At 57.9% G+C, this 25,247-nt stretch overlaps 6 protein-coding genes across 11 annotated transcripts; 4 read left to right on the plus strand and 2 right to left on the minus strand.

Annotated features, from left to right (window-relative positions):
- The first annotated feature begins 80 nt into the window (after positions 1-80).
- Gpsm3 (G protein signaling modulator 3) lies at positions 81-2,078 on the plus strand. Of its 3 annotated transcripts, none has more exons than XM_057751721.1 (5): positions 81-134; positions 689-737; positions 930-1,032; positions 1,197-1,396; positions 1,530-2,078. In XM_057751721.1, exons 2-5 carry the CDS (start codon positions 696-698, stop codon positions 1,665-1,667), a joined length of 483 nt encoding a protein of 160 aa, XP_057607704.1. In that variant the 5' UTR covers positions 81-134; positions 689-695; the 3' UTR covers positions 1,668-2,078. The 3 variants fall into 3 exon arrangements, with proteins under 3 accessions (XP_057607704.1, XP_057607702.1, XP_057607703.1); XM_057751719.1 differs by having other exon boundaries at positions 116-134; positions 606-737; XM_057751720.1 differs by lacking the exon at positions 81-134 and adding an exon at positions 147-151 and having other exon boundaries at positions 606-737.
- Positions 2,079-2,874: 796 nt separating this feature from the next.
- Positions 2,875-7,322, plus strand: Pbx2 (PBX homeobox 2). 2 transcript variants are annotated; one of them, XM_057751697.1, is made up of 8 exons: positions 2,875-3,095; positions 3,861-3,934; positions 4,132-4,379; positions 4,465-4,791; positions 4,873-5,026; positions 5,341-5,429; positions 5,624-5,710; positions 5,821-7,322. In XM_057751697.1, exons 1-8 carry the CDS (start codon positions 2,875-2,877, stop codon positions 5,911-5,913), a joined length of 1,293 nt encoding a protein of 430 aa, XP_057607680.1. In that variant the 3' UTR covers positions 5,914-7,322. The 2 variants fall into 2 exon arrangements, with proteins under 2 accessions (XP_057607680.1, XP_057607681.1); XM_057751698.1 differs by lacking the exon at positions 2,875-3,095 and adding an exon at positions 3,133-3,488.
- Positions 7,323-7,733: 411 nt separating this feature from the next.
- Ager (advanced glycosylation end-product specific receptor) lies at positions 7,734-10,986 on the plus strand. 2 transcript variants are annotated; one of them, XM_057751694.1, is made up of 11 exons: positions 7,739-7,849; positions 8,037-8,143; positions 8,249-8,441; positions 8,616-8,680; positions 8,778-8,865; positions 8,937-9,119; positions 9,231-9,361; positions 10,017-10,158; positions 10,383-10,409; positions 10,531-10,654; positions 10,746-10,986. In XM_057751694.1, exons 1-11 carry the CDS (start codon positions 7,795-7,797, stop codon positions 10,840-10,842), a joined length of 1,212 nt encoding a protein of 403 aa, XP_057607677.1. In that variant the 5' UTR covers positions 7,739-7,794; the 3' UTR covers positions 10,843-10,986. The 2 variants fall into 2 exon arrangements, with proteins under 2 accessions (XP_057607678.1, XP_057607677.1); XM_057751695.1 differs by lacking the exon at positions 10,383-10,409 and having other exon boundaries at positions 7,734-7,849; positions 10,017-10,033; positions 10,561-10,654.
- A 174-nt stretch (positions 10,987-11,160) lies between these two features.
- On the minus strand, positions 11,161-13,584 carry Rnf5 (ring finger protein 5). The gene is made up of 6 exons (XM_057751718.1): positions 13,267-13,584; positions 12,302-12,320; positions 12,095-12,207; positions 11,952-12,006; positions 11,760-11,877; positions 11,161-11,680 (listed from the first exon to the last, which is right to left on the minus strand). Exons 1-6 carry the CDS (start codon positions 13,404-13,406, stop codon positions 11,583-11,585), a joined length of 543 nt encoding a protein of 180 aa, XP_057607701.1. The 5' UTR covers positions 13,407-13,584; the 3' UTR covers positions 11,161-11,582.
- Positions 13,585-14,123: 539 nt separating this feature from the next.
- On the plus strand, positions 14,124-22,637 carry Agpat1 (1-acylglycerol-3-phosphate O-acyltransferase 1). Of its 2 annotated transcripts, none has more exons than XM_057751716.1 (7): positions 14,124-14,384; positions 19,770-19,972; positions 20,140-20,273; positions 20,556-20,731; positions 20,842-20,937; positions 21,033-21,105; positions 21,544-22,637. In XM_057751716.1, exons 2-7 carry the CDS (start codon positions 19,779-19,781, stop codon positions 21,726-21,728), a joined length of 858 nt encoding a protein of 285 aa, XP_057607699.1. In that variant the 5' UTR covers positions 14,124-14,384; positions 19,770-19,778; the 3' UTR covers positions 21,729-22,637. The 2 variants fall into 2 exon arrangements, with proteins under 2 accessions (XP_057607699.1, XP_057607697.1); XM_057751714.1 differs by lacking the exon at positions 14,124-14,384 and adding an exon at positions 15,679-15,973.
- Positions 22,551-24,902, minus strand: Egfl8 (EGF like domain multiple 8). The gene is made up of 9 exons (XM_057751713.1): positions 24,855-24,902; positions 24,333-24,454; positions 24,033-24,155; positions 23,842-23,951; positions 23,642-23,737; positions 23,370-23,540; positions 23,214-23,293; positions 22,968-23,121; positions 22,551-22,803 (listed from the first exon to the last, which is right to left on the minus strand). Exons 2-9 carry the CDS (start codon positions 24,431-24,433, stop codon positions 22,760-22,762), a joined length of 879 nt encoding a protein of 292 aa, XP_057607696.1. The 5' UTR covers positions 24,434-24,454; positions 24,855-24,902; the 3' UTR covers positions 22,551-22,759.
- Positions 24,903-25,247: the final 345 nt, after the last annotated feature.

Here is a 25,247-nt window from a genome sequence, read left to right on the forward strand (position 1 = left end):
GATCACCAACTCCCAGTCCCTGACTACTTCCTGTGTGTAGGGCCACTGTTAGGACCCAAGTACGTTTTTGAGAGCAGTGCACCCTGGATCCAAACCTTCCGCTTCCTTCTAGAACCACACCTTTCCCTGACCCAGTAAGTCGAGAGAGGAGGTGAGAAGGGCCAAATCCTACATCAGGATCAGTCTTAGGGAGGGAAGGAGCCTAGTCCTGGGGGAGGGGGAGCCTAGTCTAGGGGAGGGGGATCCCAAAGAGTGAAACCACTTCCTGTGTTAGAGCTAGTTCCGGTGTTGACAGAGAAGAGCTGCAGGGGAGGTGGGGATGGAGGGAGCAGGGTGGCAGGTTAGAGGGGCTACTGAGACTCTGGAAATGAGAAGGCCAGAGTCTGTCCCTGTGGGAAGCCAGCGCCACTCCTGCAGCTGGACTTCTTCCCGGTCTCTGTCCTCCCCTGGGGCAAGAGAGGTCAAACAAGCTGTTTGGGTGGGAAGAGAGAATGGAGGAAGTTGACAGAGATGGGCGGGGCCCATGGGGGGGGGCTGACCAGGAACCCAGCTTCCTACTCAGTACCCAGGCATCCAGCCCCCAGCTTACCCCCCACCCCTTCCAGCCCCCATTCCCCTCAGGAACCCAGGGTTCCGGTCCTCCTTCCAAATTCCAGTCACCCCTCCCCCATCAGTATCTCTTCCCAAGACCAGGGATGGAGGCTGAAAGACCCCAGGAGGAAGAGGATGGTGAGCAGGTGAGCTGGGTGCCGGGGTGGGGGGGCCAACACAGGGAGAAGGCCCCGTGAGGACCTAGAGACGGATGGACACAGGAGACTTGGAAAACCCTGGGCACACTGAGGCAGGAACAGAAACACGGGAAATGGGTCACTGGCCTAGCCCTCTGCCCACACCTCCCCCTGACTGGTATGGACATGTCTTGGCATCAGGGTCCCCCGAAAGATGATCAGGGCTGGCCCCCTGTGAACTCCACCACTCGGCCTTGGCGATCTGCTCCTCCCTCCCCTCCTCCTCCAGGAACCCGCCACACAGGTACCCCACCAACCCTGGGAGATCCTAACCCATTCCGTTTCCCAGAGTTCCTGCTCACCCGCCAGTCCCTAACCCACAGTCTATCAGCTCACCTGTCCCCACCCCTTGCTACTCCACTCTGCCACCGTCTCTGGGTCTTAGCCCACCTCCCTCCTCTCCCATAGCCCTGGGCCCCCGGTCGGGCTCCCTGCTCTCCCTGCAGACCGAGCTCCTTCTCGACCTGGTGGCTGAGGCCCAGTCCCGCCGCCTAGAGGAACAGAGGGCCACCTTCCACACTCCTGAGGTCCCCCCAAGCCTAGCCCCAACCCCACCCCGGCTTCTTGAGGACAAAGAACAGCTCTACAGCACCATCCTTAGTCACCAGGTAATGTCTTACGTCCCTTGACCAGACTCTACTCCCCTCATCGCCGGCAGAGATTTCCTATCTGCCCCACACCAACCCTAGCCCGCTTACCCAAACCCACCACCCGGCTACCACTGCCCTCTCCCTCCACTAGTGCCAGCGGATGGAAGCCCAGCGGTCAGAGCCGCCCCTCCCCCCCGGGGGACAGGAGCTCCTGGAGTTGCTACTGCGAGTTCAGGGTGGAGGTCGAATGGAGGAGCAGAGATCCCGGCCCCCTCCACACACCTGCTGAGACCTAACTCCCAACCAGCCCTTCTCTCTGGGACTCAAAGCTGGGCCACCCGGCATATCTTCAACCCTGTGTGGCAGGGGTACCAGAAACCAGAGACTGAAGACCCGGCAGTATTCACCACCCACTTCCCCAGGGAACTGGACTTGGGGCAAGTACTCTGACTTTGAAAATAAGCAAGGTAGGGTGGACACAGCGCTATCCTGAGCTATCAAACTACTAAACAGGGTGTGAGGGCTGAGGCCTGCCCCTTTCTGCCTAGTAAGAAAAAAAGAAAAAGATTAAGACAACTGTCCGCCACTAGCACCCCAAGTCCGAAGGCAGAGGGGCCCAGAGGCCTTAGCGAACCTTAGCCCCGCCCACCCCCCTGCTGCTGAGTCTGTCTGATGTTTTGGTTGTATGAATAAATATAATTCCCCTCTGGACTGAAGACTGGTATCTGGGGGTGGGTGGGTGTGCAAGGTGGGTAGGTGACGCCTGGGGCAGCCGCTCTCCGCGATCTGGCCAGAGGCCAACTCCCCTCCCTGGCTGGTTAGTTACTGGCTCATTAAGCAGCGGCTGGAGACCTCCCTAATCATCTCCCCCAGCCCCCAGTCTCCCGGTTTTAATTAAGTCGAACAGGGAGGGGAGTCATTAGAACAAGAAATATGAACCGAGCTGTCGGAGAACATTCCAGCGGCCGGAGTCCGCACCACCCCGACGGTGGGCTCGGAACCCAGGTGGCCGACACCCCCAGCCCCACGCCGGCCCGGCCAGTCCCGGGGCCAGGCCGGTGTCTCCCGGGCCGTCCGGCCGCTCCCCGCCTCCACCCGCCGCCGTCGCCCGGCCTGCGTCTCCCCGCCCCCGGCTCCTCCCCGTTCCTCCTCTCCTCCCCTCCTCTTCCTCCCGCTCCCCTCCCCCAGCCGCCTCCCTAGCTCCCCCTGCTCCCTCCTCCCTCCTCTCGCACACACACCCCCGCTTGGGCCTCCTGTCTCTCTCTCTCCGGCTCCATTTTCTCCACCGCCGGGGGCCGGGGTCTCCTGTGGGGGTGCCCAGGCGGCACCCCGGGTCTCCCGTTCAGTGCCGGGGTGAACCCCCGGAGGGAGCTGGGAGGCGGGTTGCCGGGCGGGGTTGGGGCGGAGGGAGCAGCGGCCCCGGCGAGTTTGGAGGGGGGAAGTCACCGGCGGGGGGAGGGGCGAATAGGGAGGGGGCCTCAGGGCCCCCCCCAGCTATGGACGAGCGGCTGCTGGGGCCGCCCCCTCCGGGCGGGGGCCGGGGAAGCCTGGGGCTGGTGGGTGGGGAGCCCGGGGGCCCTGGCGAGCCTCCCGGTGCCGGAGACCCCGGTGGGGGAAGTGGGGGGGTCCCGGGAGGCCGAGGGAAGCAAGACATCGGGGACATTCTGCAACAGATAATGACCATCACCGACCAGAGCCTGGACGAAGCCCAGGCCAAGTGAGTGCCCCCACCCCGGGACCCTGCTCACAGCTCTGAGTCCTCTGCAAGCCCCCCTTCCCCAGGGCCCTCTCTGGATCTGGCAACTCTTTTCTCTCCTTAGTTCTGGTGGTCTCTCAAAGCTCGCTTTGCCCCTAGGCCCGAAAACCCGCACAGAGGGAGCCCCAGGTGGTCTCACTCCCTCCTAACCTTTTGCTGACCCCTACACTCTGCTGGCCCATCTCCTTACTCCCAGACTTAGAAACTGTTCTCAGCCGTCGCTGCCTTCCCTAACTATTGAGCTAGCCTGCCCCATTCTCTTCGGATCCAGGATCTCCACACACTCCCTTCCGCCGTGGTTGGGGCCTCCAAGAGCCCTCACAGGCTTTCCCACACACTGTACTGAAGTGTCAGGTAGGGGGCACCCCCCTCCAGGCCCCCTACCACCTCACACTGACTTTCTCCCATCTCAGCCTCTGTTTCCCTTACTCCCAAACCTACCTAGTCACCTTAATTTCCTGTCATCTCGAGATCCTTTCTCCATCTTTTTGCTTGAACCTTCTTCCTTAGCCTTAGCCTCAGCCCGCCCATGGTGACCTTAACCCCTTTGCCTGCGTCTTCTGCTTCCTTTGGCCCAGCAGCTTCCCGGAGCCATGGCAGCTGATCTCTCAAGAACTACCCCTCCAACTCCATTCCACCTCCATTCCGACCGTCCCCTCCTCGTTCCCTGGCACCTCTCTCCTCTCTCCTGGCCCCTGAACTCTTTCTTCTCCCATTCCTCCTAAGGAAACACGCCCTAAACTGTCACCGAATGAAGCCTGCTCTGTTTAGTGTCCTGTGTGAAATCAAGGAGAAAACTGGTACGTGGGTGTCCCCCTTCCTCACCTCTGAGAACTGGACTGTGCTCACTCCAGGGCTCAGAGTTTGACAACTTGAAACCCTGAGGAAAGCGAGACCCAGGGAGTGGGGAAGGGACTGAGTCCTGAACAGACACTGGGAGGTTGGGACGCTGGGTGGGGGCTTCCTGGGGCCTTAAGTCCACTCGCCTGCCTGCTAGGCCTTAGCATTCGGAGCTCCCAAGAGGAGGAGCCGGTGGACCCGCAGCTGATGCGCCTGGACAACATGCTTCTGGCAGAAGGTGTGGCTGGACCAGAGAAAGGGGGGGGCTCCGCAGCAGCAGCTGCAGCCGCCGCAGCCTCGGGAGGCGGCGTGTCCCCCGACAACTCCATCGAACACTCAGACTATCGAAGCAAGCTTGCCCAGATCCGCCACATCTACCACTCGGAGTTGGAGAAGTACGAGCAGGTGAGGAGAGGAGGCCCAGGGAGCGAGAGGCTCTGGAGGTCTCCCCAAGCCACAGAGCTCCTCAGCAGCCCACCTGCCCCAATAGGCCTGCAATGAGTTCACAACCCACGTCATGAACCTGCTGCGGGAGCAGAGCCGCACTCGTCCTGTGGCCCCCAAGGAGATGGAGCGGATGGTGAGCATCATCCATCGCAAGTTCAGCGCCATCCAGATGCAGCTGAAGCAGAGCACCTGCGAGGCCGTCATGATCCTGCGCTCTCGCTTCCTGGATGCCAGACGCAAACGTCGGAACTTCAGCAAACAGGCCACCGAGGTCCTGAATGAGTATTTCTACTCCCACCTGAGTAACCCTTACCCTAGTGAGGAGGCCAAAGAGGAGCTCGCCAAGAAGTGCGGCATCACTGTCTCTCAGGTGCTTTGGGGAGGGGGGGACACCTGAGCAGGGGGTCCTGGAGAAGGGGTTCTGCCTGACCCCCTCTGCCCAACCCTGCAGGTTTCCAACTGGTTTGGTAACAAGCGAATTCGCTACAAGAAAAATATTGGGAAGTTCCAAGAGGAGGCCAATATCTATGCTGTGAAGACAGCCGTGTCCGTCGCCCAGGGGGGCCACAGCCGCACCAGCTCCCCAACGCCTCCTTCCTCTGCAGGTGGAGCCCACGGCCACTCTAGCTGGCTGCTTTGCCTGCTTCCTGTCTATGCAAGATGACAGCAAAGAGGATGTTTTGGGGTGAAAGAGACCAGGGGTGTTGATGTCAAGGGGAGGGTCTTCAGTGGATAGCCAGGGAAGGTTCCCAGATAGCCTGTTCCGGGGGTGGGACTGCTGTTCTGTGGGTAATTTGTATGCAATCCATGTGCATTCCCAGAGTTAGCTTTCTGGGAGCTAAGGGTTGTGTTCGCCTCCTGTCTGCAGTCAGATGATCCTCTGTGCTTTTCTCTGATTCCGTCTCTCTGCTCTCCCAAGGCTCTGGCGGCTCTTTCAACCTCTCAGGATCTGGAGACATGTTTCTGGGGATGCCCGGGCTCAACGGAGATTCCTACCCTGCCTCTCAGGTCAGGAGCCCCAGCTCTTTTCTCTTTGATGATGTGCATGCTGGGGCGGCAGGTACATGTGCCACTGCGCGTGCTGAAGTCAGGGCAGCTCTGTGATTGCGTCATCTCCTGCTTAGGTGGGGTCTGGGGACCAAGCACACAAGGCTTCTGTGTGTCCTGTGTCCGTGGGTCACGTCTTTCTTTGTACCCTGCAGGTGGAATCCCTCCGACACTCAATGGGGCCAGGGAGCTATGGGGATAACCTCGGGGGAGGCCAGATATACAGCCCTCGAGAAATGCGGGTAAGTGGATCACAGGGCCCTGCGCCTCCAGCTTTCACGCTCACCAGGATGGAGTGTGATCCTCACACGGGATTTCTTTCCCCTTCTCTGACTTTCATTCTCTTTTCCAGGCCAATGGTGGCTGGCAGGAGGCTGTGACCCCATCCTCAGTGACATCCCCAACAGAGGGCCCAGGAAGTGTTCACTCTGACACCTCCAACTGACCTTGCCCCTCAAGGTCACAGGGCTGGGGGCTCCCACCAGGCAACTCTTGAAGAGGACTTGGGCATCTAAAGGACAAACCCCAACAGAAGCACAACACAGAGAAGGGCAGATGGGGTCGTGCTCTCCCCAACTGGACATTCAGTGCTGGTGTGCTGACTACATGGCAGGGAAAGGGGGTGTCCCCCTTTTTTCCGTCTTTTCCCCTCTCACACAGAAACAGATGTGTTTCTCAGATCTCCCCAGTCTACAGCGACTATTCCGTTTGTCTCTGGGTTCCCTGCTTTCTTTTCCCCACCCCACTTAAATACTCTGGAATCTGGAGACGTCAGCCCTGCCCGACCCAGAGATGCCAAAAATGGGGACTCCTGGACAGAGGCCCTGGGCCAACACCTCCCCGTGCACCCCCACCTTCTGCCCCTCCAGACGGCTTTATTACCTCATTCGCAGCTCATCTTAAACCAATAGACTCGCTCGGTGGACAGGAGTGTCTGACTCAGTTATCTACCTCGGAGGGAGCTTCTGCTACTTTAGAGAATCGTTGGCTGGGCTTTGGAGTTGGTTTTGTTTTTTAGAAAACCTGGGATCTGTCTGTATTTTTTTTATTGTTTTTGTTGGTAGTGGTGATCCTTAGTTTTTAATAGTTGGAAGAAATAGGGATTTTGGTGTGTGTGTGTGTGCGTGTTTTTTTTTTTTAAATAAACATACTGATTTATTTTTGTTTACCCATGTGAGAAGAGCCAAAGGGGCCTAGAAAGAGAACAAACAGTTGGTGGTGGCCACTTGCTCCAGGCCTCCCACGGGGGAAGTGGATCTTGCAAGACACCGTGTCTTCACCCTGGTCACTTAGGTGTTCCTAGCTTGTGCCAGCAAATCTCTGCTGTGTTTGACATGGATGCCCCTCTAGCCTCCTGTCTTCCCTCTCGCAGTAACCTGTGGGCAAGGCTGGACTGAACTCAGTAATTTTGAAAAAGTCAAAAGGCTTTAAAAATTTTTTGTTAAACCCTTTGCAGAGTGGAGAATGAATGGAGGGTGTTCTTGCCAAACTCACTAAACACGGGCCAGGCGCTTACATGTGTCTCTCTCCCCCGGTTTCCCAGAAATAAGTGTTTCTGTTCATTTTTTTAATGTCATGCCAAAATCAAGGGGGTGGGGAGAAGAGGGAGGCCGCAGAATGCCAGGTATGAACGAAGGCATAAACAAGGTCTCATCTCAGCCCTGAACCCTTCTGACCCCCTCAGACATCCTCAGGATCTTCAGGACTGTCACAGTGGGGAATCCCTCCCACCAAAGGCCCAGGCAGGCGGGAGGGTGTTGGGAGGCAGGGCCCGGGCGGTTCTCTCCTCACCTGTAAACTTGTAGACTCACAGAGAAAAAAAATGCAGTTTTAAATAAAGAGATTTCTTTTTTCCCTGGGTTTAGTTGAGAATTTTTTTCAAAACAACAACACTAGAAACCCTCCCGAAAAGAGTGATTCTGAATGAAGCCCCGACAGGTTTCTGTCCTGTCCTCACTAAGATCCCAGGATGACAACAGACCAGGCTGAACCATGTTGCCTAGCAACCTGCCCCAGCCAAGATGCAGCGCTAGTGAGCCCTGTGTCAGACTGATGGAACATGGTGGGCTGGAGGAAATGAGACCCTCGATGGGGTACAACCCTGTTCCAGGAGAGGCAGTGCCCAGGCGCTGGCAGTGCCCCAGGACGGGGTGAGACCGCCGCATCTAGTACCTGGAGGGCTCTTGTCCCAGAGGCATGAATTCCTGGCATTCTCCGTGACCGGACAAGATGGGAGATGGGGGAGGGTAGAGGGTACAAGCTCCACCTAGGGCAGTGGCCACAGCAGGGAAAGGGGCAGACAGCACCAGGAGCCTGGGAAGGAAGCATGATGCCAGCAGGGACAGCAGCTGGAGCCTGGGTGCTGGTCCTCGCTCTGTGGGGTGAGTCACTCCCAGTCCCACTGACCCTCCTTTTAGGAGTCCAGCTCCCTTCTCCCCAGGACCTCCCTTCTCCCTAGACAATTCCTAGAATCTGGGCACCACTTTCCAGAGCCCCCCACCCACCCTGTCCTACCCACTGGCCCCACCTCTCCCCTTCTGCCCTTCTACCCCGATACCTACCACCCAGGAGCCGTAGTTGGTGGTCAGAACATCACAGCCCGGATTGGAGAGCCACTTGTCCTGAGCTGTAAGGGGGCCCCTAAGAAACCGCCCCAGCAGCTAGAATGGAAACTGGTAAGAAGGCTACCCCGCTTGGCCTCTTGACCTCAGGCACCCCTCCCTGTCTGGTCAGCCTTTCCCCAAACCGCCTGGATGGCTTAGGTTTCTCTCCTCTTGTAGAACACAGGCCGGACCGAAGCGTGGAAGGTCCTGTCTCCCCAGGGAGGACCCTGGGACAGCGTGGCTCGAATCCTCCCCAACGGTTCCCTCCTTCTTCCAGCTATTGGAATCGTGGATGAGGGGACTTTCCGGTGCCGGGCATTAAACAGGCACGGAAAGGAGGTCAAGTCCAACTACCGTGTCCGAGTCTACCGTAAGGGTTCCATGGCCTTGGCTAAGTCACTCTGCATTTTAGAAAACGCTTTCTTTTTCCCCCTTGGCCCTTGACCCTGGCGTATGTGGACCTCTGATCTCCACGGCCCTGGTTCCCATGCCTGGAGTGTGAGAACCTTCAAGAGGCAGCTTCTGATTGGAACTTTCCCTCCAGAGATTCCTGGGAAGCCAGAAATTGTGGATCCTGCCTCTGAACTCACAGCTGGTGTCCCTAATAAGGTACAGAAACAGAAAATGGAAGGGTTCTTTGAACGCATCTGTGGGCCTGCATGGTCTCCCATAGAGTTAGAGGACGGGCTCTCCATTCTTTGTCCAGGTAGGGACCTGTGTGTCAGAGGGAAGCTACCCTGCAGGGACCCTCAGCTGGCACTTGGATGGGAAACTCCTTATCCCTGATGGCAAAGGTGAGTGCCTGGACGCCCTGTACCCGACTGCCTTCTCCCCGACATGCTCCTACATGTCCTGCCCACTACAGGAACAATCGTGAAGGAAGAGACCAGGAGACACCCCGAGACAGGGCTCTTCATGCTGCAGTCAGAGCTGACAGTGACCCCAGCCCCAGGAGGAACCGCCCATCGTACCTTCTCTTGCAGCTTCAGCCTGGGCCTTCCCCGACGCAGGCCCTTGAATGCAACCCCCATCAAGACCCATGTCAGGGGTGAGCAGGGAGGGAGGGCCTGGTCTGGCTGTCTGGGAGGCAGGGATCAACCCCAGGGCCATCAGACCTGCTTCCAGGTAAGCTGATGGCCTCATGCCCATCCTCGCCCAGAGCTTGTGCCTCCAGAGGGGATCCAGCTGTTGGTTGAACCGGAAGGTGGAACAGTCGCTCCCGGTGGAACTGTGACCCTGACCTGTGTCAGCTCAGCTCAGCCCCCTCCTCAGATCCACTGGAAAAAGGATGTGAGTAGCCTAGGAAGCCTGAGAGGTGGGAACCGTGGCAGGAGGAGGGCAGCCCGAGAGGTGGGAAACCGTGGCAGGAGGAGGGAAGCCTGAGAGGTGGGAAACCGTGGCAGGCGGAGGGAAGCCCGAGAGGTGGGAACCGTGGCAGTCGGAGGGCAGCCTGAGAGGTGGGAAACCGTGGCAGGAGGAGGGCAGCCCGAGAGGTGGGAAACCGTGGCAGGAGGAGGGAAGCCTGAGAGGTGGGAACCATGGCAGGAGGAGGGAAGCCTGAGAGGTGGGAAACCGTGGCAGGAGGAGGGAAGCCTGAGAGGTGGGAAACCGTGGCAGGAGGAGGGAAGCCTGAGAGCTGGGAAACCATGGCAGGAGGAGGGAAGCCTGAGAGGTGGGAAACCGTGGCAGGAGGAGGGCAGCCCGAGAGGTGGGAAACCGTGGCAGGAGGAGGGAAGCCAGAGAGCTGGGAAACCGTGGCAGGAGGAGGGCAGCCCGAGAGGTGGGAAACCGTGGCAGGAGGAGGGAAGCCAGAGAGCTGGGAAACCGTGGCAGGAGGAGGGAAGCCAGAGAGCTGGGCTGAAGGCACAATGTGCGGCTGTGGGAATGAAGGCACGAGTCGCGAATGTGGCCGGGGTTCTTACCCATCTCCCTCCTTCCCCACCAGGGTACACCCCTGCCCCTTGCTTCCAACCCTGTGCTGCTCCTCTCTGAGGCAGGGCATGAGGATGAGGGGATCTACAGTTGTGTGGCCACCCATCCCAGCCACGAGCCTCAGGAGAGCCCCCCTGTCAGCATCAGTATCACAGGTAACCCCTCCCTAGATCCAACTCCCTGCCCTACTCACACGGTCCCCAAGAGCCATGCCACCCCTCCCCTCAGTGCACCCAACATCCAGGCCTTTTCTGCTCCACAACAATCTGTCAAGAGAGAAGTTCACCCTGCCCACTCACTGAAGGGAGATGTCACTGGGCCTCCCCCCAGACAGCCCCATCCGAGCTCCAGTCCCCCCTCAGACTACTCTGTCTTCCAGAAACAGGCCAGGAGGGGCCGGCTGCAGGTGAGAGACTGGACTAGAGTCAGAGGGAAGCGTGTGACTGCTGCATGTGACTGGGGCAGAGTCAACAAGGAAGGAGCCGTGTGCTGGAGCTGTGCCCTCAATCTTCCCTATGTCCCTACAGGCTCTGTGGGTGGGGCTGGGCTGGGGACGCTAGCCCTGGTCCTGGGGATCCTGGGAGGCCTGGGAATGGCCACCCTGCTCGTTGGGGTCATCCTGTGGCGAAAACGGCAACCCAGAGAAGAGAGGTGAGTGAAAAGCGCTCCACCCGGGCTTCCAGGCAGCCAGGGGAGCTGTCAGAGTGGGCCACCGGAAGGCCAGGATACCGTTCCTTCTCAGGAAGGTCCCAGAAAACGAGGAGGACGAGGAGGAACGCGCGGAGCTGAATCAGTCAGAGGACACCGAAACAGCAGAGAACGCGGCAGGGGGACCTTAGGAGAGCCCAGGCAGACTGTCCACCAGCTCCTTCGCCGCCCTCGCCCTCCCTCTCCCACGTACGAGCCCCATTCCACCTCATACACTTTCTTCTACAACCAGAGCCCACCTGACCCATGCTGAGTAAACACTTGACACACTTGCCTACCTGTTGTCTGTTTGTGAGAGAAGTGACCTCACCCCTGCATCCCTGGGAGCCCTGCAGGGGAGGGACTCACCCCATGCCTCCCACCATGCCCAGCATCTGTTTGAGCTAGGCGGAAGAGGTGCCTATCCTGGAAGAAGGGAAGGATTGGGAAGATTTGCCAACAGATTATTTCATCTTTTTTTTTAATTGAATCTGTAATAAAGGAGGTAGTGAGGGGTGGGGAGGAGACACTTAAGAGTCAGAACTCATATTAGACGGTGGGAGAGAACAATTAAATTAAATCAACAAGTGGAGAATTGGGGGAGAGCCCACCTTTAAACATCAAATCAAGAAATCTGGGGGAAGCAAAGGATTGGAACAAAGGGGAATTGGGTGGCTGTCTTTAGTCCGTCCCCCTCCGGGTGGGGGTGACTGCTACTGAGCCAGCAGCACAGAGCAGCAGATACTCCCATCCGCAGCGGGCGGGCCACTCCTCCTCAGCGCCGACAGAGACAGGTCATGGAAGTGAGGGTGGTCCAAAAGCAAGGAATGGCCAGCAGGGACCCCAATACTGATTCTCCTCTAGCTAGAGGTGGGCAGGGTGGAGACGCAGCTCAAATACTGAGCAGCCAGAAAAAGAAGAAGATGGCAAGGAACAGGAAGAGGGAATCTTGCCAGCTGGAGGCCGGGTGACCCTGTCCCAGATCCACACCTGTAGGAGAAAGGAAAGCATCAGCAGCATGCTTGCAGGCCAGGAGGGGGCCCGGCAGGAACTAAGGGACAGCTCTTACCTGCACCCCTTCGGAAAGGCTCGTGGGCATTGAACACGGTGGTGAAAAAGCCAAAGGGAAAAGCACCAACACCAAATGAGAAGTGAAAGCCCCCGGTGTCACCGAATGGCTGGAAGCCCTAGGGAGGCAGGGAAGATCAGGGAAACCACAGGCTTTGGCACCGGAGGGACACAGCTGGACAAGGAGACTCACCCCTCTGGTCTCTGGAGCTGGTCGCTGGCCCTGGGGGCGGGGTGGAGTTTTCAATCTGAGGAAAGAGAGAGGGGATCAGCACGTCTGTCCCCTTCTTGGGGCGAAGCTTCAACGTCCATCAGCACCGTGTCTGAGTCTCTCACCTGGGATCCTGGGGCTTCTGGCTCCCTCGCCCATAAAGAGGGACAACGTTCTCCCTGCTGATGCCAGCCTTACACACGGGGCACTCTTGCCTGTCTGGCCGTGTCTCCAGCCACTGAAGAGAAAACACAAAGTGTGTTCGAACACAAAGAGGGTTTTCAAGGTCCCCAGCCCTTTCCGTTTCCCTGTTCATCTCCTGAGTCCATTACCTGATGAAGACAGGGCCAACTGGATGGAGGAAAAGGAAGAGAAAACAAGAAAACAGGTCAAACTGCAGCAGAGCCACCGGCACCGGACAGGAGCGCACCGCACCGCTCTTCCCAGGTACTGTCTGCTTTATTGTTATGTTTCTTTCCAGAGTTTCTGCAACTTCCAGCAAACTTGCTCACTTAATTTTTCCAGCTTCTCTCATCTTCAGTACCTCAAGTTTTTCCGTCTTCAATACACTTGGTACACTCCTCCCTCCCTCTCTCCTGCCACCCCTCCCCCTCCCCCAACCTCTCCATTTTCTGCCTCTTAACTTGATTTCCCAATTCAACAGGTTTCCTTTCAGCCCCAATTCCATTCTTGCTCCCATTCCTCCAGATTCCCACCGTTACAGCCCTACGGTTCCCTTTCCCTCTCACTTTAAGCTCAGTAAAGTCCCTATCTCTATGACCCTTAAACCTCTCCAGAGATCTTGCCTTTCCACAAGGCCTTTGTCCTTGGGTTTGACACCCCCCACACACACACACATCCTATCTCAGTATGGACCCACAGTCCCTAGATCTTGCCCTCCTCCGAGAGTGGCACCTCCCCTAAACACAGTCTCTCTCATCTGTTTTTATGTCAACAGCTGGGTAGATCTAACGGGGTACTTTGGCTCAAGCCTCACCAGCACGAACGTGCAGGGTCTTCCATTCCCCATCCCACCTCCTCCTTATACCATGCCACACACGCACTAGCTCCTAGACCCTCCTTTCCCGACTTCTCATCTGCACAGAAACGATTCCACACTCCCCCACAGCACACACACCAGTAAAGTAAAGACACCAGTCCCCACTTCGGGCCTTCCCTTGATGGGGGGGGGGGGCATGCCCTCGAGTCATCGGGCTAACTGCACGGCCCCGCTCTCGGCCTCCTCATCTCAGAGGAACCCCACCCCTCATCCCATGCCCCCGATTCGGATTCTCACCAATACAGGTGGCCGCACACGCTGACCACAGCTTCGCGAGCGGTCTCCAGACATATATTACATTCGAAGGTCGCGCCCGCCCCGCCCCGCTCGCGGTTTGGCCCTTCGGGGCCCCCGTCCTCTTCCTCCGCTGCTGCCATGGCCGGTTCTGCTTCGCCCCCACGTACCCCTCAGTACCCCCAGACACACACACATATACACTCACACTCGGCACACACACACCCCAACAAACCAGGACCGCCTACTGCCCACGATCGTTGGGCAGACTTCAAGGTTTTCTCATGACTATTGGTCGAGACGCCTGCCAATCATACTGGAGTCAAAAGCCAGGCTGGAGCTAGAGGGTGGGGGCGGGAAAAGGTGTGCGTGGCCTACCCTTGCACGATGCTGATTGGCTGAGAGAGCGTCAGTCACTGTGCAGGGCCGAGGGATTGGTAATAATGCGCTCAGCTAGGGAGGCTCTGATTCGTCTGTGCAGCTGCCAGTCATAGCCACAGACCCTGAGGACTGGCTCGGGCCGGCAGAAGTAGCCCCCTCTGAGCCGCTTCTCTCCTTCGCTTCCGCTTTCGAAGAATGTCCGGGTTCCTATTGGACTTTAGAGCGTACGGTTCCAAGTCAAACGATTGGCTGGAGCGACACGGGGTGGCTACAGGAAGCGAGCATGCGCAATAGGGGGCGGGGGGGGGGACGCGGCGTGGGCCAACCCGACGGATGCTGAGTCGACTCCGGTCCCACCCCTCCAACTCTGTCCTGTCGCTATGGCAACCCCTCCGCTATTGGCGGGGCCCGTGGTTCAAAGGCCTCGGCTCGGCCTCATCCGGGCCTTTGGACCGGGGACTCTCTCGGCTTGATTGGGCGGTTTGCTTCGCCGCTGATTGGCTGAGACCGGAGAGCCGGTGCTGAGCTCGGGAAAAGAGGGCCGAAGTACCAGGGTCGCAGGGTTCAAGATGGCTCCGGCCTCCTTGGGTGACGTAGAGGGCAGAACTTGGGTCCGCCCCTCCCTCCTGGAGAAGCGGGGAGCAGAAGTGGGGTTAGCCCGACGTGTGGATGGTGCGGTTATCGGTCTGCGGCGCTGGTGTTAACCCAACTCTCTCGGTTGGACGACTCAGCCTCTCTAGGTGAATCTCAGCAGAACCGAGCCCAAGGCCCACCCGCCCCCGTTGTAACGTGACACAGAACAGACTAAGGTGGACCTCAGCTCCGTCTTAAATCCTAAGAGCAGGAAAGGTCTGGTTCCACCCCTTTGTGAGCGGGCGCCCGAGGAGTACAACCCACCCCTAAGGTGACCCGCGTCAGGATAGAGTAGATCCGCCCCTTCCTTGTAATTTGCCCTGCAGGTCTTTTTTTTGGCTGGACCTCTGGGAGCTTGGGCCGGTCCAGTACTCAGTTACCCACAGTGTGACCCTAGGCGCAGAATTAGGTAACAGTCCTCCCACTACCAAGGGCTCTTCACCAAGCTGTGTAAACTCATTCAAGGCAAAGGTGTCCAGGGGCGGGAGACAGAGACAGGCTCAGGACTGTCCAACACTGATAAAAAGTGTCCGTGTGACTCAGGAATAAAGGAAGGTGAGAAGCTGGGACTCAGTAGAGGGTACGGCGGAGCGAGGATTCCGGAGTGCTGAAGAGGGTTAGATACTGAAAAGGCGAATATGGAGGTAGGAGTGATGAGCCGGTTCTGAGAGAGGGCGTCAGGCTTGACCAGCAGGCTACTTGCCTTAGTTTCTCATTCTATTACCCCTAGGAAGCAGAGTTTCATTGTCAAAGTCCCGTTGTAGCTCAGGCTGGCCTCAAACTCAGAGATGCTCCTGCCCCGGGGTCTCAAGTGCACTCCACCAACGCCTGCAGCTAGATTGTGTCGGTTGGCTCAGACTGGGTGAGTGAAGGAACGCTGAAAGGACTTGGGCAAACAAGCTTGTAAGGGAGAGAGGGCCCTTTATCCTTAAAGGCCGAAGGTGGGTGGAGGAAGGAGATGGGGGCCCGGGACAAAGAGCAAGAGGACAGAGAGCTGGAGAGCTCGGCAGGGAAAGAAGAGTTCTGGGCAGAAAAGGGTGAACTTAATGCTTGAATTTAGAAGGTACTTTATAAACGTGTGTTTATGGGGACAAGAAAAGGGGTGTTTGGGAAACCTGGAGTTACAGGGGCTGAGCATAGCGCTGCGTTCAAAGAAAGGCAACGGTCAGAGAGCATGTGAACGAAGCTTGAGATGCAGAGGACATGGAGAGCAGGGACCCGGGGGAACAGGTGCTGGAAGTGCTGGACCGAGCTCTGGAGCTGGCAGCGGCCGCGAGCCCGGCGGAGCTCTCCCGGGGCGGGGCCAGCGAGAGGTTTGGCCGGCGTGGGGAGGAGATGCTGGTCTCGGAAGAGGTGATTGGCGAGGCCCGCTGCCCATCATCGACCCTACTTCCTGGCCAGCCCCGGAAGCCAGCACGCGCTGGGAGGGGTGGGGGAGATAGCGGCAGCAGTAGCCCCGGCCCTCAGAGAGCCGGCAGTGGGGAGGGTGTTGGGGGTACGGCCCCCCACCATTCCTGCCGATATGGGCCCAGCTTCCCACTCCCACCACCCCTCCATCGGCCGGGGCTAGAACATCCCCAAATCCTGTCGCCCCCTTGGCACCGACACCGAGACAGAGATAGAGCCAGCCGCCACCACCGCTGCCGCAGCCTGGCTGGGGAGGGGGCCCGTCCCCCAGGCCCCCCGCCCCATTGAGGTGTGGGCGGGAAAGGGGTGGGAGGAGGCGGGAGGAGGGCGCGGGAAGGGGCCGGGATTGGGGAGAGATGGGGTTGGGAGGGCCGTCTGGGGGCAGGGTGGCTGGGGAGAGGGGCCTGAGCGGAAGAATGGGAGCGGCGAGGGCTGGGGACAAGCTCCGAGGTGGAGGGCTTGACTAGCGGGTCCGAGCCAGGTGAGGGGGGAGATGGGAACTCCAAATTTGGGACGGGGGTGTGGACAAGGGAATCGCGGAGAGGGGATTCCCTTCAGGTTCCCCAGCCTTCTGCTGCGCCTTGGCCCCACTTGACTTTTGGGTGGCCAGGACTGCTTCCTAGGAATGCTGTCAGGCACCCGTTACTCTCTGGGCACAGAAGCGCTTATTTCTCAGCGGCCTTCCACGTTGGAATAGACCCGTACTAACACGCGAGCGTCTTGTGGGAGGCTCTGAGCGCCTTTGACAGGTTGCGTTGCTGTATTCAGCTGACTGCCACTGTAGGGAAGGACGTTTAAACACCCATCGGAGTGGCCCTCATCCTTCTCATCCCATGCCTTGTGTTAAGTTTGTGACATGCTCCAGTGCCAAGTGTATGCGAGGACTTGGTGTCGCATCTGGTGGGGGTTTCCATGGCGCTTACAGGCCTTTTATTTTCCCATGCTTGCTTGTTTGGCTTCACAGGTGCTCATCCACAGCCCTGGAGTGTGCAGGATCTTCCTGTGTGGGACCCAGTGGCTAGCCCTGCTGTGATCAAAGGGCTTGTTTGCCTTCATGTGGTTCTCACCACAAATCTGCAAGCCCTGTGCTGTGACCTGTCGGTGTGGCGTAACCATAACATGTACTTCTGGTTGCACCTGCCATTTATTTCGTTTTGGGACAGGGTCTCTCTGTGTAGCCTAGGCTGACCTCAGAGTCACAGAGATCCACCTGTGTCTGCCTCCTGAGTGCTGGGATTAAAGGCACACACCACTATGCCAACCTAAGTTGTTTGTTTGTTTGACATAGCCCACACTGGCCTTGAACTTGACAGGGAGCCAGGCTGACCTGGAATTCCTGGTCTTCTGCCTTCCACGTCACCACACCCAGGGTCCCATGGGACCATTCATTTGCTTTACTTTGCTGGCTCCTGGCCTGTGCCCTTACATGTGTCCCTCCACCGGCTGTGTCGTCCCTTAGTGCAAGTCTGTCCTGTGGTCAGCCCCCAGTGCCCATGTCCATAGGGACCGTTGTCGTGCCCCTGTGTGCTGAGAGAGTGACATCTTCATGGTCTGTACGCTGGCTTCCCTGTGGCCGTGTGTAAACGGGGTTGTAAGGCTTGTTGTCAGTATTTGGGGGAGGCGATGTTTCCTAATGTTCCTCAATCAGAGCGCCCATCTCTGGCCTGCAGGCGTAGCTCAGGGTCCCAGCACTGCCCAGCATGTGCACAGCCCAGCACTGCAAAAGCAAAGTGAAAGAAAACAAACAGAACCATATTCCCTTACTAACTGATCCATTTATGGGAGTGTCTACAGCCTTAGAAAACTTCACCAAGGTTTACTGAGCGCTCCCAGAGCCCGCTTCTGTCTGGGCACGGGCATGAGACAGTCCTGACACAGTCCCTGCTCACGGCCCGAGGAGGTGAGCAGGAGAGGCCAGTGAACTTTTTTTCTTTTTGGTTTTTTTAAGACAAGATTTCTCTATGTAGCTTTGGAGCCCGTTTTGAAACTCACTCTGTGGACCAGGCTGACCTCGAACTTAGAGAGACCCACCTGCCTCTGCCTCCCGAGTGCTGAATTAAAGGAGTGTGCCACCACTGCTCGGCCAGTGAACTCTTACCCACTTTGTGTTACCACTAGTTCTCAAGCCCAGTGAACAGCAGACTTACCTGGAAGGCATGTTAAAATACAGGCTGGCCCGGAGCCCAGGCTCATTATGTCTGGGTAAGGCCCAGGAGTTATATTTGTACACCTTGACAACCTCTGACGTGAGGCGTGGTGGCCCACACCTTTAGTCCCAGCATTCAGGAGGGACTGCAGGAAGAGTGTCGCGACCAGTCGGGGGGATAGTCAGGGATATGCCAGGAATCTGTAATGAAAGCAGGCGCTGAGCTGTGTGGAGCCAGAGGAGGGAGGGCCTGCCAGGCACAGGGAGCAGTGTGGCGAAGCCTTAGCTCATGAAGGACCTGTGGTGAACCTGAGGAAGGCAAGAAAATCATTCTGGAGATGGAGTCAGAGATAGAAGCAAAGCCGGCTTCTCAAAAATGGCCTTTCGGAGAGAGGAGTGCTCAGATTTAGGGTGCAGAAGCCTGTCTGTGAAAGGCAGCACTAAGGAGGTGCGGTATACAGCTGGGAGCGGAGGGTCGGCCCTTCCAGGTTCAGGACGAGAGAACCTTTGACCTGCCTGGAGACACAGGTCCACAACACCCTTTTTATCAGCTGTGACCATGCTGCCCGCAATGGGCAGTGGAGTAAAGAGGAAGCACCCAGAAGGCGGGTTCTGCAGGCAAGTGTCTCCCATGCCTGAGCCTCTCCCCATCCTAGCAGGTGGTTCTGTATACTCTCCGTTCCGTGTCTGCTGCAGCCCCGCTCCCCCTCTCGCTGACCTGCCTGCTCACATTGCCTCCTCCATGAGCATGCTAGAGGGAGAGAATGATCAGGTTGGTTTGCCTGTCTGCAGAAGGGCATTGGTCTGTCGTGTTAGGGTCGTAAAGGACTCCACGGGGGAGAAGAGATTTTTCTAGACATGTGTTTGCATTCCTTTCTCTGTTACTAGGTATGATAGAAATTTATGTATGCGTGTGAACATATTAGCCTTTGCATGCCTGGGATTTTCTGGATCTCTGACATGAGCCTTTTCCTTGTTCCACAGTATTCTGTCACTGTCTCCATGTCTGCTGTGTGTGTGTGTGTGTGTGTGTGTACATGTACATGTATGTACAGTGACAGGACGAGCAGGGCTCGGGAGCACAGGATGTCTAGGCTTATCAGAGAACTGCTGAGGAGCTGCGTGGCCCCAGGTGAGCTCTTTCCTGTGGAACCAGTAATGCTGACAGAACTTTGTAAACAATCTCGTGACCACACGCAGGGTTGAACATACTGCATAAATCAGCGCCGTCTACCTGAAATAGAATGGAGCCGCTCTTTTGTTTTTAATTTTTAAATTTTACTTATTTTTTTTTATATGCCAATCCCAGTTCCCTCTCCATTCGCTCCTCCCACTCCTCCCCGTTCCCCCACTCCACCCCCATCTGCTCCAGAGAGGTTAAGGCCTCCCCTGGGAAGTCACTTAGGTCTAAGCTTCTGATGGCCATAGTAGGAAAGGTGAAAAGAAGCAGTGAAGTCCGTTTTGTTGGTATTTTTGACGGAGCCCATCAGAGCCGGAGGGTTCAGTACTAGTGGTGCTCTTTCCTGGCGTCCAGCACAGAGCGGGTGTTATTAATGGGGTGTTTTACATGCATGCTTTTCACCCAGAATCCTGAGGAGTCTGGTGTGCATTTAATTAATATTCCCAGTCCCTCACCATCGGGAGTGGCCAGTACAGACATAGATGGCCTGTCCAGAGCAGGCCGTGCTGCCTCATGCCTGTCAGAGGACCGCTGCGAGCTAGAGACCACCCTGGGCTACGGAGCTCCAGGTCAGCTTGGATTAAAATGAAACTTGCCTCAAAAAAAGTCCAGCCACAAGTGTTAGCTTGTGCCTTTGCTGTTCCCTTATCACTTAGCCTGAGCTGCAGCGGGCAGCTATCTATCTCAGGCTGGGTTCCTCCCATTCCTGGAGATGTCCCAGCTTTGCCTCCTGGTTTACCTGGCTCCTCTCACCTGCAGGTGACCAGAATGGAGCTGTGGCCCGGGGCCTGGACGGCGCTGCTGCTGCTGCTGCTGCTCCTCCTGCTGTCCACCCTGTGGTTCTGCAGCCCCAGTGCCAAGTACTTCTTCAAGATGGCCTTCTACAACGGCTGGATCCTCTTCCTGGCTATCCTCGCGATCCCTGTGTGCGCAGTGCGAGGGCGCAATGTCGAGAACATGAAGTAAGGGCCAGGGGGCGAGAATCGGTGGGTCCCGAGGGAACCCATGGGTGAGGCAAGGATGGGGAAGGACTGCAGAGACGCCCAGGAAGTCGTAGGCAGGCGGGCACACAGAGGCACGGAGGTGGGCATCAGTGGACCCCACGGGCCCCCTTGCCATAACCCCACAGGATCTTGCGTCTGATGCTGCTGCACATCAAATACCTGTATGGGATCCGAGTGGAGGTGCGGGGGGCTCAGCACTTCCCTCCCACGCAGCCCTACGTTGTGGTCTCCAACCACCAGAGCTCCCTCGACCTGCTCGGTGAGGCCTCATCACAGGGCCCCGTCCTCTAGCTGAGCCTTTTCTTCTGACCCTGCTTCCCTAGAGACCTTAATTCCCCTCGTCTCGAATGTCCCCCCTGCTCAGGTCTCTCCCGGGGTGGGTCTGCCCTCAGCAGGCGCACACGCCTGTAGTCAGGTTTGATTTCTCAGGGCTCCTCCAATCCACCTCTTCAGTTTGTGTGGGTGGTGGCCTGGGTGGGTGTGGTACCTGCTCTGATCCTGCTTATACCCTCATCCATACCCCATCCCCACCCCTGCCAAGGGATGATGGAGGTGCTGCCGGATCGCTGTGTGCCCATTGCCAAGCGGGAGCTACTGTGGGCTGGCTCTGCGGGGCTGGCCTGCTGGTTGGCGGGAGTCATCTTCATTGACCGGAAACGCACGGGAGATGCCATCAGTGTCATGTCTGAGGTGGCCCAGACCCTGCTCACCCAGGATGTGAGTCCTCCTGCGATGGGGATTGGGGGGTTAGGGAACAAATGGCTGCAAACCCCTGCTAATCAGTGCTGTGTCCTCATGGCAGCCTCTGACCCTCCTCTTTCCCTCAGGTGCGAGTCTGGGTTTTTCCTGAAGGAACAAGAAACCACAACGGTTCTATGCTGCCCTTCAAACGTGGCGCCTTCCACCTTGCAGTCCAGGCCCAGGTGATCACTACTGTCCGCTCATCAGCATCCAGACCCCCTTCCGTCCTTCCCAGGACAGATGCACTCACTTCCCTGGCTTTGCCTCTTCTCCCCAGGTTCCCATTGTCCCCATAGTCATGTCCTCCTATCAAGACTTCTACTGCAAAAAGGAACGCCGCTTCACCTCGGGTAAGCTCACCTGGCTTGAGGCCTCTGAGCAGGTCTGGGGAGGGCTAGGCCAGGAAGTTCACGGGAGGCGGGTGAATGTCCCTGAGGCGGGGGGGGGGGGGGGGGGGGGGACCTTAAGTACCCACTGGGCGTGCCAGGTAGGAAGGACCAGTCTCTCCAAGAGGGAAGGTGAAGCTGGCGTGTGCAGAGCTGTACCTGATATCAGCTCTGCACACTGTGACCACACACTGGAATCCTGGAGAGAGGCCTGGACAGCGGCCTGGGGATTTGGTTAGCAGCTGGCGAGCAGAGCAGCAGTCATCCTGGTTTACAGGAGAGACCCGGAAGGTGGAGGAAGGTGGAGGAAGGTGGAGGAAAGGCGTAGTGGGATGGCATAGAGAGTTGGCCGAGACCCAGGAGTGCCAGCTGTGATGCTGTTCCTCATTCCTTCCCCCCCAGGACGATGTCAGGTGCGGGTGCTGTCCCCAGTGCCCACAGAAGGGCTGACACCGGATGATGTCCCAGCTCTGGCGGACAGAGTCCGGCACTCCATGCTCACCGTCTTCCGGGAGATCTCCACTGATGGCCTGGGTGGCGGTGACTGTCTGAAAAAGCCTGGGGGAGCGGGCGAGGCCCGGCTCTGAGCTTCCTCCTACCCTTCCCCTCTTCCTCCCCACACCTCTGACCCAGAGCCTGAAGCAGGGCCAGGCCCTCTTCCTGGGTCCCCACTCCCTACTCTCCTTTTTGAGTCTTCAACTTCTGAAGTGAATATGGATACAGCATCACTCCATGTCCTTCCCCACCCCACCCACGGACTCTTCCCGCGTGGGCACAGTCTCCACTGCGATCCCCACCTGCCATCTTGTCTTGTGGGGCAGTTGCCTCCCCTCATCTCAAGTGGCTCATCAGATACAAGGGTGGGGACATTCCATCCCATCCTTCCCCAATGGTCTCTTTGTGGCCTTCTCTTCCTCTCCACCCCACACTGGACAATGGACTCATCTGTTGTGTGGAACAATCCATTCCTCACGCCAAGTCCACAGATCGAGTGGACCCATCTGCTGTGAGGACTCCCCAGCTCACCTAGGGAACTCAGCACTGTCACCCTCAGCAGGGCTGGGCTCGTCTAACTCGGAGGCCTCATCCCTGCCCATGCCAGGGGCTGAACACACTTCAAATGCCAATCCTGCTTCCCCGTCCCTTTGGTAGAGGTCTCCAGGGTCCTGGCCCAGCACCATCTAACCAAATTCCGGAGGGGCGGCCCTTAGAAGCTGCGCTCTCTGCTCCCTGGGGCCTTGGGAAGAACCTGACCCTGATGAGAGGGAGAGGGGGGCGCTTAATTTATTTCTCTTTCTTTTGAGGTGCCTCCCCCTCTGAGCCAGTTTTCATTTCCTCCCAGTGGCACTGGCCACTCCCCTGCCTCCCACTCTAGACCCATTCCTAAGACCCAGGAGGTAGGCGGGGGGCAGAAGGAACGAGTGGGATCCAGTTTTGTGTGGTTGGTTTTTATTATGGGGTAACAGCAAGCAACTGAAAATAAAGAGAAAGAGAGATCTGGGGGCTTCCTGTGGCTCTTTGCACCTCTGCGGTCAGGTGGTCGATCCCCCATCTACCAATCCCAGATAAGGCAGTTTCTGTATAAATTAGGGATCCAGGCTGCTGTGGGAGTTCCTTGTCAGCCGTGGAAGTTTGGGCCCAGGCTGTTGTCCTCACAGGCACCTGGTTAATGGCAGAGAGGCAGGGTGGCTGTAGTCAGGTCACCCAACACTAAGCAAGTGACCCCGGGGAAAGGGTCTGGGGTAAGGACAGAGGTGGAGGGTTTTGAGGTGAGGTGCTGAGTTGACAATGTCTTTAGTTGTGGAGGAGGAGCAGGGGGGACTCACAGGCACCCAGCTTTTCCTCAAGCAGCAGCACCTGGTCACTGAGGGACTCGATCCTGTCACCCCGGCCCCACAGCTCAGCCACCTGTTCTGGCTGCAGCTCCTCGGGCGGCATGGGCAGCACTGCTCGGACCCAGGCCCCAGCCTGTGTGGCCCACTGCAAAGGAAAGTGGTACCTCAGGATTCTGGCGGGGTCCCGGGTGCATGCGCATCCCCCACCCCACCCCCGTGCCTCTGCCCACTGCTCGCCTGCTCCAGCCGCTCCAGCCGGGCCCGCAGCTCTGCGACCTCCCACCTCAGGTTTTGCTCCTCACGTTCCGCTTCTCGTACTAGGACAGAGGAGACTGAGCATGGCCTCGCCCACTACGAGTACCCAGGCTCACCCCACAGGCATCCCATACCCACCCTCCACACTGAGGATGCTGGCACTTGTTGAAGATTCCAGAGGCCCTGCTGCACAGGTGCGCCCATCCGAACCCAGAACCAGGGGGTGCGGACAGCCGCACGTGAAGCTGCCCAGGGTGTTCAAACAATGATGAGAACAGAGGGTGAAGCTGGTCCTGCATTCATCGACATCTAGTTACCAGAAAACAGAGGGGGCTGAAGGGGGCAGGGCGCCATGGTGGGTGGGGCCATCCCAGCACCCGCCCCCATTATGGGGCAACCTGCCTGCTCACCCACGTGGCAGTGTTTCCCTCCCCAGCCTGGGGCACACTCGCACTGGTCCGGTCCAGTGCAGACACCTCCATTAAGACAAGGCTTGGAGCAGATGGCTGGGTGCATTTGAAAGGAAAGAGAGTTAAGACCTGGGCTCAGTGCCAGGCCCCAGCACCACCCAGTGCCTCCCATGAAGGCCTCAAGCCCCAGCCTCACTCACCTTCACAGGTGAGAGCTCCTGGATGTGGCTTCTTCCAGCCCTGGCAGCACACCACGTGTGTCTGCTGAACCTCCCGCCTCACCTCCCGCCAGGCCACGCGGTAAGTGGTCCTAGAACATAGAACCGGGTCAAGATTCCGGGTACCCATCCTAGGCTTGATTCTGGGGGAGTGCTCGGGCGGCACCTCTCACCTGTAGGTGCTGCATACGCGCCTGCCAGCACACAGGGTCAGGTAGGGCTTGTATACCGGTTGGCTGTAGGACTCGTTGTATCGGAGTGGAACCACCAGGGTCTGGTTGGAGCAGACCCCCACACTGCAGCCATGTCGGGGTGGAGGTGGGAGGCACTGAGTGTGGCGGCCCTCAGCAGCTGCTGAGGCCCGGTGCCCTCATTCTAAATGTTCAGTTTTGTTTTACGTCCAGCCAAGTCTGCGCCCCCCCCCCCCCCCCCCCCCCCGTGTCCTCACCTTGGCCCTCCCCCTTTGCTGTCACCTTTGTTTGAAAGCTCCTCCTTTGCGCCCCTCGCCTGACATCAGTAGCAGGAGGAGCGAGAGTCCAATCTGGAAAGCACCCAGCTCAGCCCTGAGCCCCATGGTTCTTCCAGACTCTGTGGGCTGCAGACAAGCAGTTACAGGCTTCTCTCTGGCTGGTCTAGCCTCAGCCCTGCTAAAACAATCTCCTGAGGTCAGGACATTCACTCTTCTAAACGAGCACTCACATGGTCTGCAACAGCCAGTGCATTTTGTCGGACATGTCCTGCCATCAGCCAGGCTCTCCTTAGCCTGGAGCTCATGGCCAGCCTTCCCACACAGCCCTTCTCAGTGTGCTCCCTCCAAACTGTAGAGAGCCTACACCTTCATGTCACACAGCTCTGCCTCCATTCCTCTCCCACACCATCGCATACACACCAGACACACTCATTCAGGAGCCTCCTTCCCAGCTCCTACCCATCCTAAGGCCAAGCAATCCCGTCCTCCACTGACTTCCCCGGCTCCCTACCTGCCAGCTCCCTACCTGTTTCCCTGTCCAAGGAGTCTGCAGCCCCAGCAGCAGCCGCCCAGACTGGTGGGTGGGCCTCTCCAGCTTGGAAAAGGCAAGGGGGCGGTCCCAGACAGCGCTCTCCCACTTCTCCTTCCCACAAGGCTCTCAGTCTCAGGCCAGTCCTGCCTCCCTCACCCTTTCTTCAGCCAAGCTGCTCAGAAGAACCTACATAACCTTTGAAGGTCCCCAAATCAGAAGTTTCTGGCTCTAGTGGCAACCAGCACCCACCCCCTTCAACCTCACACAGACTGTGGGAGAATGTGAGGACGGGGAGACGGGAGAGCTGAGCAAGGGCAGGTCATGGCCAAGCAGGCAATATCAGCTGAGGAAAGAAAGCGGTCACAGAAGGGCAAGGGCGCCCAAGGC

The sequence above is a fragment of the Chionomys nivalis genome, chromosome 19 (genome assembly GCF_950005125.1).
Source record: "Chionomys nivalis chromosome 19, mChiNiv1.1, whole genome shotgun sequence".
Classification (NCBI taxonomy): domain Eukaryota; kingdom Metazoa; phylum Chordata; class Mammalia; order Rodentia; family Cricetidae; genus Chionomys; species Chionomys nivalis.